At 33.2% G+C, this 16,895-nt stretch overlaps 1 protein-coding gene across 16 annotated transcripts in view; it reads right to left on the bottom strand.

Moving 5' to 3' along the window:
- Positions 1-368: 368 nt before the first annotated feature.
- Positions 369-16,895, bottom strand: part of CNOT2 (CCR4-NOT transcription complex subunit 2) — a 171,866-nt gene continuing 155,339 nt past the window's right edge. For all 16 annotated transcript variants that reach the window (XM_074226131.1, XM_074226136.1, XM_074226142.1 and 13 more), the window contains 3 exons: positions 10,344-10,444; positions 7,425-7,569; positions 369-1,540 (listed from right to left, as the gene is read on the bottom strand). In XM_074226131.1, coding sequence (XP_074082232.1) covers positions 1,454-1,540; positions 7,425-7,569; positions 10,344-10,444 — 333 coding nt within the window. In that variant the 3' untranslated portion in view covers positions 369-1,453. The remainder of the gene's footprint in view (positions 1,541-7,424; positions 7,570-10,343; positions 10,445-16,895) is intronic.

Here is a 16,895-nt window from a genome sequence, read left to right as displayed (position 1 = left end):
CCTCTTAACCATAAATCACCATGTATTTTAAAGTGGTAAAATGTCAGCCTGAAAGCAAATTGTGACTACTTAAGATATTTAAAGGAAACTATTTTAATAAATCCCTAAGAGTATTCAGGATATTTATGCCAAATGCTACAATAATCCATATTTTTCCATGTTTTACATTTTATTCTTCTGGTTATTCTAAAAGACTTTATTTTTTGGCCTACATGTGAAATGGTGTATGAGTTCATTAAATTGTCAGCAGTTAAAAGACTTTCTTTTAAGTCTCTTAATTGCTAGAAAGCATGATACTTTTAAAAACTTCAACAGGTATTCTTTTTCTCCATTTTTCATTGCTGAAGAAATGACTTCACAATCTCAAATCAAAGTCCACACTGCAGTGAGGAGAGCTTTTCTACTTTATTACAAAGAGAAGAAGCCTTTATGTGGTCAGAAAATACAAGATTGATCTTTTTTTTTCTCTTCCTATGAAACGCTGCTGTTCAAACAGCCAGAGTGAATTGTCTCAGTTCACTTCTTTAAGTCCCATCACATTCACTTGGGTATGGATGTCCTTGGCTGCTGAAAATCTGGCCCTTTAGTGCACAGGGCGACAAAGAAGTCCCCTGACCAGCAGTTCCAGAATGTCCCGTTTTCATATATTGCATCCATGCACACCTCCTAAAAATGAGGTACAGCAGGGCAAACATTTTCCAAAATAGATGTCATATATATAATATATACACATTCGTACATACATACCTTTATTCATGTGATGTCCAAAAATTTAAAAAAAATGTACACATTTATTACAAAATCGTAACAAAGACTGGACAGTGTTTTGCTCATTCTGGAAAGATGAAGCTCAGTAATAACACAACTCTAGAAACCATCCAGAGGTTGTGGCCATATCTTTCTTCTAAACAGTCAGATATTCTTGCATTTAAGCTTGGCGAAAAACTGCCTTTCAAAAACAGAAGGGAGAAGTAAAATGAAGGAAGCAGACCTTGCTCATCTTTCCAAATGAAATACGAGAAGGATCTTCACATAAAAATGCACAAACATTTTTTTTTTTTATTACCAATAGTGCTACAATGAACAATGCAAATTTTGTTGTCTAATTTTTTGGGGTTTTTTGTTTTTTTTTCTGGGTTTTTTTTTCTTTTTTACATTTTGGAAACTATGTGGTAAACTTTTGTCAGTGTACTTTTTTGTCATTACAGATCAATGTCTGCTGTCCAAAAAAAATGGAAAAATTCAGACCCTGCTCAAACTAGAGAAAAACAATTACAAATTTAGTTGTTGGGCAGCACATAATTAGTAAGGCAGGACCTCAAATGGTGACCCTTTGCATGAGCCAATTGCCAGATCCTCAAGGAATTAAAACCAGGGTGCCTGAGCCACATCAGTTCTGCAGTTATGTTGAGTATTGTGCTGAGACAGCCATACCCCAAGAAAAGGGAAGTCTTTAGAAGGCTTGCTGAGCAGGGTTGTAGTTGAAGGATGATGGCAGATGAGGCCTTTCTTCTAATTTGTCATATTCCAGAAGGAACTCCTATAACAGAAAAAAATGTAAATATTTAGAGGATTTTATTACAAAGCCTTCTTGATTGCATGGTTTTGTCAAAATGGCACTTGTAGCTACAACACAGAAATAAAACAAATAGCTATAATCACATAGCATTTTCTAAGTAAAATGTATTGCAGAGAGAGCAAATATATGATGAATATGGGGAAAAACAATGAAGATATACCTTTTTTCCCCCCGAGGGGGGGAATACGTTGCTTTGTAATATACATATAATACTCATTTCTTTGTTTCAATAGAGAAGCAAGCATCCAAAACATAATCATTACTAAAATATTAGCCCCACACAAGAAAAAGTAGTTTAAGATTCAGAGCATTGTAGCAACAATATAGAAAACTTTATTTGCTTGCTGTATTTTAACTGTCAAAATACTGGCTCACTCTGGTATTTAAATTATGAGCTTTAAATAGGATATTAAAAGATGCCTTTCAAACTATGGGAATTTTTAAATTTTAAATCAAACTTGAAAAAGTATCCCAAATCATTCCAACCTGTGGAACAACCATGTAATCTCCCCACTAATGCCAGATTTCCCAATTCATAAACCACAGGCCCTGAAAAGAAAAGTCACAGTGGTTTATACAGGATTTAGGAGACAGTATCAAATATGTTAAGGAAAAATAAATTGCAAAATATCAAAAACTACGCTACCACTTTTCATAGTATCAAGACTAAAGATTATGGGCAAGTATTAAAGCCTATTTTTATTATGTAGAAAAGAAAATTAAGAAATTCTATTGTTTGGATTTTGTTGATTTATATTGCTTATTATTACACTACATGAAAGTTTTAACAATTAGGGACTACATTTCCTTAATGGTGTCAAAAGATTAAGCCATCTCCATAATAAATGCCTAACTACCATGAAAACCTGACTCAGGGTATAGGTCTACTTTTGATTGGACTCTCCCAATACCTTAAAAGTTTTATTACTTGTGAAATTAAAATGAAATTTCAAGACATAACTGTAAAAGTTCACAATTATAGTTCAAATGTTCCTCTGGGCAGGGAACCATTAACCAAAATAAAAATCTTACAAATGTTTGAAAAACAAATTTTACTGTGGTAAATTTCATTTGAAATAAGGATAACTGAAGAACACCAGAAACATTAAAATCATTTTTATGTACATCTCCCCAAGAACTGGAAAAAAAAACCCCTCTAAAATTAGTTTGTGTTTTTTTTTTATTTTAGTTTGGTTAACTAAATTTGTGTTGGAATTTAAAATTGATAAAGAGATCGTTTTTCTAAACTCAACGAAAATCAGTTTAAACTCTGTGCATGAACCTATACGAGATTCTGAAATTATCTTTGTTATTTATAAAGGGCTTCTTTTAAGTCCAATTTCCCTAAGTTATCTTTAGTTTTCACACTTTTAGTTCTAGATCAAAGATCTAAACGGTTTATTTTTCATGAGTATTCTTAAAAACAGGCCACAGGTTTAAGGATTTAAAAGTAAAGAAATAAGGAGAGGATTTTGAATTTTTCTTCTCAGAATTTAAGGCTATGTTCCCTTAATTTTCTCTTTAATAAGTAATTACAAAGTCATTAGCATCACTACAATACAAAAAAAAGGTTTTTTTATTGATGTGATTATGCACAGGAATAACTTTTGGAATGTTGTCTCAAGTCATTCTCATTGTAAAAATCCTTTCAGCTTGATGATAAATTGCAATAAAATAATACATATTTTGACAAAGTTATAGGGGATAAATTGGTACTACTGAATAAAATACAGTAAATCACATCAAATGGAAACATTACAGTATGTCTATATTAAAAGGATGCCTGAACATAGGAGCCTGATACTGCTTGAAGGTTTTTGAATAAACTGATTCTCAAATAAGTTTCCCTTGTATCAGAAATTATGGCTATAGATCATATATTCTATTTGAACTGTCACAAAATTTCGAAACATTGGAATCAATTACCAATCTGCATAAACAATTCAATTTCCTTAGAATGTAGAATAAGGACTCACTAAGTTTCTCCAGATGGATAAACTTGTCCCACTTTGTTGTTGTTGGTTTTTGCAAGGCAATGGGGGTTAAGTGACTTGTCCAAGGTCACAGCTAGAAAATTAAGTGTCTGACAGGGCTAAATTTGAACTCAGGTCCTCCCGACTCCTGGGCTGTGCTCTATCCACTACACTACCTACCCACCCCAACTTGTTACACTTTACTCTAAAATGCATTCGTGCAGAAATCAGATGAAGTCCTAGAAGAAACAAAGCTCCTTTTTTTAAGATCTGGAGATTTAGTCCCCACCAACTCTACCACTTTACACAGGTTTAGGGAGAATGTCCCATCTAATAGAACTCATTCTAAAAAAAAAAACAAAAAATCAAACAAAAAAACCAAACAGGAATAGTAACACTTTCTCATTACACCTGATAGTAACAAGAGGTGAAAAAACATTTATTAAGCACCTATTATGCACATATATCACACTGGACTTTTAGTAACTGCTTCCAAGGAGGTCAGAGCTTTTAGGTTGGTAATGCCCATCAGCCATACAGACTGAAGTGGACTTGCTTGGGGTGAAAGCATTTTTAATTTCTAATGTGCTCCATCAATGACCTGTTACTGGGCACAAAATTCTTCTGGTTCATAGGGCAGTTTCCCTGAGAATGCCTCATTTCTTTTAAATATTAAAGAGAAGCCATCAAGAACTGTTTAAATATGTCTCAATGTTGAAATTTATGTAGATCTAGGATGCATATTTTAATGTGAACAAATGAAGTCAACTGATAATCTAATACAAAGGAAGTAAAAAGGATTAAGTGGCACGTTACTACTGAAAACTTTCAACAGATTTTCAAAGAATTTTTATTCATAATTTTCTTTCTTTTACTCTACTATGCAGAATCATAGGATCACATAGCGAAAAGGGGCCCTTGGAAATCATCAAATCCAACCCTTGTCAAAATCATGACTCCCCAGGTTCAAGATGGCTTTCAATATTTGGAAGCTCAATATCCTTTCCTTACCACCCCCCCCCCAATGTATTGTTTCTATAATAACTATTAGAAAGATTTCCCCCTCTGATCTATACCCAGCTTTCCTCCAATACCAAGCAAGTTTAATATCTTTTCCATATATTCAAAGTGGTTAAAACATGAAAAAAAAATGGAGATAAGGTAAACAATGGAAATCTTCTTAAAGTTTTTACCTGAGAATTTCTTCCACAGGAGAATGAAGTCCCAATTTTAGGCTAAATAAGTTGATATGGACAACTGAAATACAGATAACTGAAGAAAATTTTTCCAGCTCACCCTCAAATAATTATATGCTTATCTAAGAAGAAATATGTTCTTTAGCCTAAAATGCACAATTATCTACATTTTCTATTTCACTTATTAATACCTCAACTTCACTTCAAAAACCATTATTTTCAAGAAAGGTAATGCATAATATAGTCAGAAAAATGTTTCAACAATGGCAAGAAAAGACAATAGAGAAGCTCTGTATTATGCAAGTAAATAATATAATCTATGTTTAACTGTTTTTTTTTTAGGTTTTTTTTTGCTAGGCAAATGGGGTTTAAGTGGCTTGCCCAAGGCCACACAGCTAGGTAATTATTAAGTGTCTGAGACCGACCACATTTGAACCCAGGTACTCCTGACTCCAGGGCCAGTACTTTATCCACTGTGCCACCTAGCCACACCCCTATATTTAACATTTTAAAAAATAGCATTGTTTATTTAAAACTGTCAATAACTATTCTTCTGATATGAAAATATATTCAACTGTGTTTGGACAAAAAAATGAAAATAACTCATGCTAAAAATGATAATTCACATAATTAGCAAGAGAGACTGTAAAATCTCAAAATAAGAATTAGATAGCTGTATACCACTTTTTTATTTGTAAGCACTTGAGTTTTTAAAATAACATATGAGGTTATTTAGAAAATTAAAAATAAAAACAACTTTCGTTTCATATTTGTTATTTTATTTGTAGAACTAACCCCTCTCATCCTGCTTTTTCAAAATGAATGGCTGTAGTGGAGATATTTTGTTAATTTTTTTTCCTATTTTTCATCTATACAGCTTTAAGGAAAGCTGAAAAGTGAGCAATATTTTTACAAGTTTTTCTTAAAACAAACTTCTGCATGAAGATGCAGACGATGAAACTTTATACCTTATTTTTAAATGTTCTTGTGCTTCTGTGAATTTAGAAATGTTGATCATAGAAAATAAGAATGCTCTTGATGCCACTGTGTTCAGAAAACCTGGTATGTTCTCCCCAAATCAGTCCAAAATGTCAAGTTTCCATCTGTTTTTATATTTCCATCAAAACCGACTGTACTCATTAAATTTCTTTAATCATGTCAATATGTAGCATATAATTTTTCCCCCAATACGTCTAGGAACAATCCCAATGTATAATCAATTTATTTTTATTTAAAAATGAGTGGGAAGAAAATTATTTTTTAAATGAATGAAAATACTTGCTATTTAATTTTCTTTGATTCAAATAGTAAATACTACCTAAAATGTGAATTTACTTTATCTTTTCCTATATATTCTTTCATAAATATTTTCTGAAGCTTTATATAACACCTAAGAAAGGTACCTATATTCCCTGTGGGGTCAATTAAATGCACTTATAAACACTTTTATTAGATAACCTCTCATTCATTCTGTGTGAATTTGATAATACAAGTCACAAGAAAAGATTACAATAACATGGTCATAGTGGTGGAATAATAAAGAGTATACTTGCAAATTGTAAAAAATAGAACAAGTTGGTTTGGTGCAATACATTCTAATAGAATTTTTAAAAAAATCATAATTTGAGGGGTTGGTAAGGAAGGGCAGGAAATGCATTAAATACCCATAGAAAATTTGGACAACTGGTCCTATCTGGGACAAAGAGATAAGTAAGAAACTTGACTGCAAATACTCCTAAAGGTTCATCCATAAACGAAGGACCACTTACTCATAGGTTGTTCCTTTGAATTTATCTTTCTAATCTCAAGGCAAATTTTCATAAAATATAATTTGAAGAAATATCTCAAATTATTGCTTTATGACAGTTGTTCTATTCTCATCCTAGCAAAAATGTGCAATAGGTATTATAAGCAATGAGATGGCACTTCAGCTCTGAAATTAAGACAAATCAAAAAACCAAAATTTCTAACCATTAGAATCATCATTGAGATATTCATTCAGGCAAATCTTGATATTGGGTAGTAGGATTTATTCTCTAGCCTTTCATAAGATTCTGGATATTGAAAAGCAAGTCAGTTTTGAAATTGGAACACAAAGATGATGTAGTATCTCTGGGACAGTAATGTACCTTCCTATAGATTTCATTAGGAAAACTAATAATGATGTTCATTTTTTATTTTGTTTTGATAAACCCTATGCCCATTTCTCCAACATGCTGGATTATACCTACTATGGCTCATGCTTCTGGATTAATCTAATTTCATTTTTTAAAAACAGCTGTCAAAGACTTAAAAATCAGTGGAATGAATAAAATGTTGTAAAAAAATGTATATATATATATATACACACACACACACACACACACACACAAACACACACACATAAATATATGTTTCAAATGTTACCAGGACTTGTGCAAAATTACAAAAATCTCTTTACTAGGCTCAACCATTTTCCTAACTATTGAAGAAATAAATTATTTCAAGACTCCCTCCTGGAGCCTAAAAATCAAGTCACACCAGGAAAAGAAGACAAAGATTTGCTAAATATCTCTCACATTATTGGAATGGATGTAGTGGAACATATACATAAACAGATAAACAAGGAAGTTTAATAAAAAAAAAAGTTTAGATTTGTACATCTGCACATTTGCACAAGGAAAAAAAAATATATACCTTAGCTACTTTCCTCCAGTTAAGACAGTCAAAGAAGTAATATGTTCCCCTCTCATATGTATTGGTTTTCATTGCTGGCTCCATGCCTGGTGCCCTGGTAATCCATACTCGTTCTTCTTTGTGATATCTCCAATCTCGGTTAAAACTTTAAAAAGAAAAAGAAAGTAAACTTTTTCCTGTTATTAATTTAGGATATATAAATATGTTACTTAAACATAAATTCTTTTAGAACTTTTCTAAGAAAAATATTAGCTTACAAATGTGAATGAAAATGCATAATCAAATTTGCTTTATCTAAACATTTTGCTTTATTATATCTTTGTTATATTGTGTATAAAAAGCAATTTCTTCATATTTTTGTAAATAAAACTAAAATTGTTACAGAATTGTAGATCCCTTTCATTAAACAAAAGCATCTTTTATTGCTAATGAAAATAAGAAGAAAAATGCAAAAATATAAGGAAAAAACCTGAAGTTAAACTATTTGCCACATGTTTTAGGATATAAATTTTTCCTCTTACCAACTTTATTTTTAATTATCATTTTAAATGTAATATCAATAGTATAATGCTAATAACTAATTAATGGTGTTTGTCTTTTATTGACAACTATATGCAAAGCAAAGGTTGCCAGCAAAAGGTGGAGAGTATACTCATCACATCTTACAGAAAGGCACAGAAAGAGAAGAGGGAGCACTCTGTGAGAAGAGCACAATGATTATTTTAGCCAAACCCATGGAGTTTGGGAAGGCTGGAAAAGTAGTTTGAAGTCATGTTGTGAAGGGATTTAAAAATCAAACAAAGAAATTTAGTAATAAAAGAGAAACCAATTTGAGGACCAAAATGACATAACGAATTTTAAAGGAACCAATCAACAAACATTTCTGATATATTTATGATTTTCTAGGTATTGCTAAATCATTCTGGTATTTGTATGCAGGCAATCTAGGGAGAAGAGAGATTGGAAACAAGAAAATCCATGAAAAATCTGCTGAAATAGTCCTGCAGTCAAGTGTTAAGGACCTAAACTTAATCAGCATAGTGACTAAGTTAATAAAGAAGCCAAGAGACAGTTGAATGGATTTCTTCAGTAATTGATTATGTCAATGATATCTAAATATATGTATTTTCATGACCATGCAAATGGCTATATAAAATTATAAAAATACAATAAAAATGTTCACCAAAGATAGTTCTTAGATAATTGAATTAATTTTCATTTGTGGTGTGAATGAACCTAAATTGACGTAAGTTAAAGGATAAATTAATTTGATCCAGGATTCATTTGAGAAGTTAAATTCCAATAACTCACAACAAAATAATAAAAACATTTCCCAGATGGTTACAATGGGAATTTTTTTGGAACCTTAATGTAGTCTTGTTATTTTCCTTTTACTACAGAATTTTCTTTTAGAAAAGAAATACAATAGGGTAAGGAGGATTTGTTTGTCCTATTTTAGAAAAGAGAAAGCAAAGAAATGATAATGAAGAAAGTTGTAATATGAGATCTACTATTTAAGTAAAATAACAAAGGAGTAATAAAAAGGTTTTATATTATTCTAAAGGTCTGAGGACAGGGAGAAGAACTTGTGTTTTTTAGGAAATCAGTGATGAAAATAAAAACTTTCTTCAGTTCAGACAGTAAATGTATTTATCACCAAAAACAATTTCATTTTCCCTAGAAATAAGCTTTTACTTTTTACTTTTACTAAAATTAATGCTATTCCTTTGGTGCCTATTCTAAATAAACATCTTTAGAAGAAATTTAGAATCCCAAAACTAATCATCATTTTTGATGAGGGCAAAATGCAATATTTTAATATTATTTTATATATTTATTATAATGTATAGATATATATAAAACATGTTAACAGGGAAGTTCAGTAGTGACATAAGGTACAGTCATCTAGAGGCACGGGACATTGATTAAAAGCTGTTCTTAGGAGGATATAGAAATATTGGACAAATATAAATTATTCCAGGAAATAAACGAACCAATACTAGTTACTATTCAATATGGCCAAGAGAATGTTGACGGGAACTACTCATAGTTTATTAAAAAATCTGATTCCTTCAAATATGTTAAGCCTCACTCATTTATACCTTACTGTTGTTATATGTTTAAGATTTTAGTTTTTCATTGTACTTTAAACAATTAACGGTTTACTCACTTGACAAAATACAATGAAAACAAAAGTCTTAAAGATTAAGCAAAGTAAAACGATATAGAAGCTTAAGAGGAAATCAACTTGAAAATGTGAGTAAACTAACATGAATAATAGCAGAACCAACTGAATCTGATTGCCAGTAATTTGCATAGCTTCAGAAACAACAGAAGGAATTTTATTTTAGCTAGATAGGCCCAGCAGAAAGTAAAGGCAATGGATTCTTACTGACTTCACACAACTCTTCAGAAATTACATTAATTTGATCCACTTAAAAATCTTTTGGCCAAACTGATTCTCCATCCAATAGCTGGGCTTACATGAAATTCAGGTGCAGGTCACTTTTAAAATAAAGCTTTAGGGGCATCTAGGTGGTACAGTGGATAGAGCACTGGCCCTGGAATCAGGAGTACCCGAGTTCAAATCTGGCCTCAGACATTTAATAATTACCTAGCTGTGTGACCTTGGGCAAGCCACTTAACCCCATTGCCTTGCAAAAACCAAAATAAATAAATAAATAAATAAATAAAAAAATAAAGCTTTATAATTCACAACAGTGTAGTATACCATTTTCCTCATATTTTAAATGTAACTTATTTGGTATTTTAATTGTAAAGTACAATCAGTGAAGAGTTCATTTTTGTGGGAATTTATTATTTCTTTTAAAAATAAACTAGCCATCAGTATTTAAAGTGCTGTGTTTCAAGATTCCCACTCCTCTATGATGCAAAAGTGATCAAATATTTTGAACATACAGCTCTACTGCTGCTAATAGCTGTAATACGTCTCCTCCATTCATGTAATAGAGATAGAATAGTAGATCTTCTCCATATCGGCCCAGTTTTATTGCAGCCAGCTATAAAAGAAGAATATTCAAATAAAAATCAAGAAGATAAAACAAGTATAAGAATGCTAACATGAAAAAAGCCATTTTGAAATAAGAGCAGATTATTTTTAACTTTTCACATTATAAACTGATCACAGAGAACTACAATTCTAAAACAATTTTTTTTGCTTACTGGGATTAAAAAAAAAAAACCTCCCCCGCCCCAAATAACCAGAACATATACTAATACTTTGCCTGACCAACTGAGATGATGGGCTTAAGCTTTTTTTTTCTCTTGGCAATGAAAGAATATATTAAAGTTTTGAAGTGATAAAATAAAAATTTTAAGACATTGAGAAATTCCTTATTACTACTGGAACCAAATAACAAAGCAGATCTTATTTATTAATTGGTGGTGGGTTATGGGGAAGAGGAAGGAAAAGGAGGTCTAGGATTCAATTTTGGGACAAGTAACAAATACCCAGTGTGAAAATTCTTTCATCAATAGAGCTCAGCAATAATTCTGTCCTCCTCTTATCATCTTGGTGAGTTGAATGGGCTACTTGGGCTGTGGTGTTCCTATCATTATACAGTCACTATGTGTCAGAATCAGGACTGGAACCCTTCCTGACACAGAAGTTGAACTTGTATTCACTTAAACACATGGCCTTCTCTTTTAAAAACACACAAAATAATATACTTTCAACTCAACTTTATTTAAAAACTAGTAATATAAACAATGTACACAACAAAGATATGGATGTTTGTTATACTTGTGTAGGAATACTGATGTGATATCTAACTTCATAAGACATGTCAATGTCTCCCTTTTTAACATAAACCAGTATAGGGGACCATTTTTTTTTAGTAAGAACTATTTTTATTTTTAAGTTTTCAGATTTATTTTTAAAAGTTCAATAAGTGTAGAGAAATTCTGTTATAATTTTGCTAAGTCTAGTTTAGGGTTCATGAGGGATAACTGCCATATTTTCAGATATTTTCGAAGACCCCAAAACTATACAGTTTGCAATCTGGCATTCTAACTTTTTTCTTTATGGAATCCTGTAGGGTGCTTCATGGAATACAAGAGTTCCACAAAATTCAAGTTATAAAATGGGACTAGGGAGAAAAAAATTTCAGGTTTCAAAGCAATGAAAGATGATGCCATGTCTCAACCACTAGAGAGCTATTAATATCATTCTAAATTTCCACATCAAAAGACCCTACATATATAGGAAAAAAAATTTTTTTCTGGATCCAAAAATCTAAGAAATTACTAATTTGGTCCCTGTAAAGTCTGGTAAAATATTTTCATGTTCCAATGTCATACTTTTCTATTCAGGTTTAGGAAATAGGCATCAAAGAATCCTATGTTTTTCCTACTAGAATTTCTCATAGAAAATCACACTCTAGCCAATTAAAAAATACATATTAAGATCTACCATATACAGGAAACTGTGCTAGATGTTGGTAATCTAAGAAAAGCAAAAAAAATAAACAGATCCCCATCTAATGGAGCTTACTTACAGTCTAATAGGGAAACAACAAGAAAACAGCTACGCAAAAGATAAAGTAGAAATGAACAGTAGAGGGAAAGCATTGGAATCAAAGGCATGTGGGAAATATGTCCTGTAGAGTAAGGATATAATTGAGAATGGAAGGAAGTCTGAAAATCTAGTAACTGGAGGGAGATAGTCAAGACATGAAGGATTAAAGGAAAGATTTTATATATGAACTTGGAGGTGATAGGAAATGACTAGCATTCAATTATCAGAGGTAACATGGTTAGAAAAGCAATTTGATACCTTATGAATCAAAGTAGGGAAAAGATCTGAATCAGAACATCAACCACAAAGCAAGTCTAGAAGTGAGATGAAGGATAACAACAAGATGACAGCAATGCCAAGTGAGAAAAAGGAATATTTACTAAGAAAGATATATTACACAGTGAAGACTGATAAGATTTGGCAATAGTCTGAATATAGGGAATTGAGAGTGAGAAATTAAAAATGACATCTAGATTATTAGGGCGACTGAGAGGATGGTACTATCCCAGATAGTCATAGGAACATTAGGAGGAGAGGAGAGCTTATGGTTGGGGGAAAGGGAAAGAGTTTCATGACATGTTAGAGTACCAGGTGCCTAATAGATAATTATAAATCCAAGATTAGAAGTCTAGCAGTGAGGTTAAGGCTGGATGAGTAGATCTGAGAATCAGTAGCTTAGAGATGATAATTGAATCCATTAGAGTTGATGAAGTTACCAAATTAAATAGAATATAGAAAAAAATGTCAGGTCTCAGTGGACAACCATAATAATGAAGCATGACATGGCTTAAAGATAGAAAAGGAGACTGAGGAGAAATATTCATACACTAGGGGGTGAACCAGAAGAGAGTTTCATTGTTAGGAAAACTAAGAGAAAAGAGAATATCATGAAGAGTAGTTAACAATGTCAAGGCCACAGAGAGGTCAAGGATAAGGGCTGAAAAAAAAGGCCATTAGATTTGGCATCTAAGAGATCATTGATAACTTTGAAGAGAGAGTTTCAATTTAATGAAGAAGATGGAAACTAGACTTCAGATTTAAGAAGTGAGAGGAAAGGACATGTGACCCATTAAATATAGGTCTTCCCAAGTAATTCTGTCATTAAAAAGGAGGTGATATATGACATCAGTTAGTGGAAATACATGGCTAAATTGAAAATATTATAAGGATGATGGTGATAAGGGCTTCTTTGAAGGTAGAAGGGAAGTTAGAGGGAATAATCTATTAAAAAGATGGGACAGAAATGGAATGCCTGAAAAGCGTTTGCCTTTTCAACAAGGGTCACTAATTCAATTGAGACAAGGGTGAAGCTGAAGTGGTGTTGGAAGGCAGTTGAGTAATTTGAGATGAGGACAAGGAAGAGGGGATAAGAGGGAGCTCTCAGAAAATGGTCTCTTTTTTTAGTGAAATATGAGGCAAGGTTTTCATATGGGAGGATCAGCAGAGATAATTAGGGGGGTGTAAAAGGATTGCTTTGCCATAGTCAGGACCCAGCTGAAAACAAGTTTTGTGATTTTTCTCCAACTTTGTTCAATAACATGTAATTAGGAGGAAAGGTTTTTTGGAATAACTCAAGACTGAGGTTGAGCCTGAGGTCAGGTAGGAAAGATCAGCCATAAGATAAAGGGATAAAGATACTGGAGAATAGTGGACCATTTGAACTTGAACTGGTTGACTAAGAGGTCAAGTTAAGAAAAGGAAGAGGATATAGTCAGTACTGAGGTGATGGCCCTGGGGGGGGGGGGACACTAAAGGACAAGGCTTTTTTTTGGGGGGGGAAGGTCATAGTGAGGATGAAGAACAAGGTTTAGAGGGAAAGGTAGAATGAGAACAAATTGTTGATCAGAGAAAGCAATTTCAGAGTTCATGAACATGAAAGTGGAACACTTGTAAAAAATGGCAAGATAAGGGAATTACCATTTCTCTCTCTCTATAGAGAGAGAGATGAGGTGGATGGAATAGCAATTTGGAGAGGTTAGGGTTACTGAGGACCCCTACTAAAGAGCAGGAGCCAGGAGAGGAAAGATAAGATATTAAGTCAGGCCCTGAACCCACTGAAGAAATAAGAGCATCCTGAAGGTCAGTAGATAGTTATAGACTGAGTGAACTTTAGAGGTTACACACTTATGACAACAGAGGGAGAACCTGGAAGTAGCAATGAGGAATAAGGAGTATTTCTACTCTACTACTTGCCTAACAAAACAGAGAATATGAGTGAAAGTGCAACCAGTGCTAAAAAGATGAACACAAAAGTTGTGTCCTTAGGAAGGAGTCAGATCTCAGTGAATGGAAGATAGAAGAAAAAGGAAAATATTTAAACGAAAACAGACTTGTTTCCCTAAGAAGGAAAAATTCCACCAAATATAACAGACATGATGGGTAGCATGTGGGGGATGAGGATGGGGGTTATTTAGTTGAGGGGGGTCAGAATGAAGGAGTAGTCATCATTGTGGGACTGAGAACTAAGTTTGAACAATGACAGGGAGGAGGGTTCAGAAATCACTGATATTGGGGGGGGGGGGGCAGTGGATAGAGCACTGGCACTGGAGTCAGGAGGACCTGAGTTCAAATTTAGCCTCAGACACTTAATAATTACCTAGCTGTGTTATCTTGGGCAAATCATTTAACCCTATTGCCTTGCAAAAAAACAAAAAACAAAAAAACTAAAAAACTAAAAAAAATAGAAATCATTGGTATTGGAAGGATATGATAGTTATGAATTTATTAATTACCATGGAATTAGTTGGTTATCTCAGGGGATTAGATTCAGCCACAATGGGAATAGGGCAAAACAAGTAGCCCAGGATAGGGCTTGGATGAGATAAATGGTTGAGATGAAGATAGGAGGATGTACAGGGTGCTGGGTGGGAGTGCAATGGAATGGCTGTTCCAGGAATGCTAGGAACTAGAGTGATCTCCTAAAAGCATACAAACAGGAGGCATTGTTAGGAATGCTGGGTTTTGAGGTAAGAGAACAAGTTTAACTCTCAGTTCTAGCACTATAGGTCTCTACCTAAGATAACCTTAGGCTAGGTAGTTCATCCCCTTTGTTTTCTTATGTTCCTCATCCGAAAATGAAGAGGTTAGGTCAGAGGACTTATGAGCTCCCCTCACCTTTAGATATAGATGATGGAGAATGTCAGCAAACTACAGTGTAGAATCTACTGAATTTGCTGATATTAAAAATAAAAGACTAGGTTCATTATTACAAATGACTGAGAGTGATGAAGGGTGGAGAAATGATATGAACCATTTATTTTGAAGCAACTCTCTCTTTTTTTTTTTAGGTTTTTTAAGGCAATGGGGTTAAGTGGCTTGCCCAAGGCCACAGGGCTAGGTAATTATTAAGTGCCTGAGGTTGGATTTGAACCCAGGTACTCCTGACTCCAGGGCCATTGCTCTATTCACAGAGTCACCTAGCCACCCCTTGAAGCAACTCTTTACCCAAGTAACAGAAATCTCTTACAATATAGTGCTATCTTATCTTTTTAGCCTTATCTCAATTCTACTCTATAAGCTTGTACTCTGCATCAAATTGGTCTATAATCTCAATACACCATCAATCTCTCACCTTTGTTGATATTCTTTCTCAGGCTTATCCTCACTCATTTTGCCTATTTAATTCCTCCTTATCCTTTAAAGCCCAACTCAAATACCATAAACATACCTGACTCTGTGGCTAATGATTCCCCTTGAGCACTCCATAGCATTTTGCTTCATGCCTCTCTACTTATGTTTCCAAGAAAAATTCTACATTCTAATTATTTGTACTTCGCTTATTCCCATCCTTGCTTGTATAGTATATGTAGACAATGCCTTTTTAATCTCTGTATATCACCTATACATCAATAACTCGATTATTTGTTCAAAGAATGAGTTTGAAAATTATGATCAGTTTCTTTGCCAGTTCATGATTAATATGTTTAAACTTTCTTTCACAAAATTATGGAATTTTGAAATCTACTAAAACAAGTCTTAAACAGCTAACACATTGTTTCCACTTCAATGCATTTTACTTATTTTGAAAGAATTTTCCCCAGTGTGTGTGTGTGTGTGTGTGTGTGTGTGTGTGTATCTGTTGTTATAAAATCTGGCAAACAGTGTTTTGTATTGATCTCCTCCCCATATTTCTGTTTATGCTGGTTAAAATGGGTAACTCAATTTTATAATTTTCTCTACTGTTGAAATTTAAAATACTATTTCTCCTCTTATAAAGAAATAGGTAAGGGGTTTGACCTGTTAATACTTGTTTTATCATTAAACTTAGAAGAAAACATCATACAGTCAGACGGGAAAATGTAGTTCACAAGTCAATGTTTAGGCATATGACATCCATTAATATAGGCAGTATAATAGTATAAGAGGAGATTAGAATTCTGGGCTTAGAGTTAAGAAGTCCTGGGTTCAAATTCTGTCTCAACAATTACTAGCTTTTTGGGGCAGCTAGGTGGCACAATGGATAGAGCACTGGCCCTGGAGTCAGGAGTACCTGAGTTCAAATCCAGCCTCAGACACTAAATAATTACCTAGCCGTGTGGCCTTGGGCAAGCCACTTAACCACATTTGCCTTGCTAAAAAACATAAGAAAAAAACAAATTACTAGCTTTTTTGACTTTGACAGAGTCATTTATCCTCTATATGCATCACATAATTCCCTACAATTTATTTATTTACTAAGTACTAATTGAGTTTCATTCTGGGGTAGTAGAGGGAGTTCCCACATCAGGATTTCACCACACTGAGAAAGACAAAGATCCTTCATGTTTTAATACAACATTGATTTAAGGTCACAATAGATAAAAGTCACTTAAAATTCAATCACATTCAAGACTCAAGAGTATATAATAACGGAAGAAATTTATCAAGCAAAAGGGCACAGCCCACCACATTTATGTACAACATGGGCAGAAGTTCTGTCTATGTGCTATTACTGA

Source organism: Macrotis lagotis, chromosome 2 (genome assembly GCF_037893015.1).
Source record: "Macrotis lagotis isolate mMagLag1 chromosome 2, bilby.v1.9.chrom.fasta, whole genome shotgun sequence".
NCBI classification, from domain to species: domain Eukaryota; kingdom Metazoa; phylum Chordata; class Mammalia; order Peramelemorphia; family Peramelidae; genus Macrotis; species Macrotis lagotis.
Note: the sequence above shows the minus strand (reverse complement) of the source record. Positions and strands in the feature narration are given on the sequence as shown.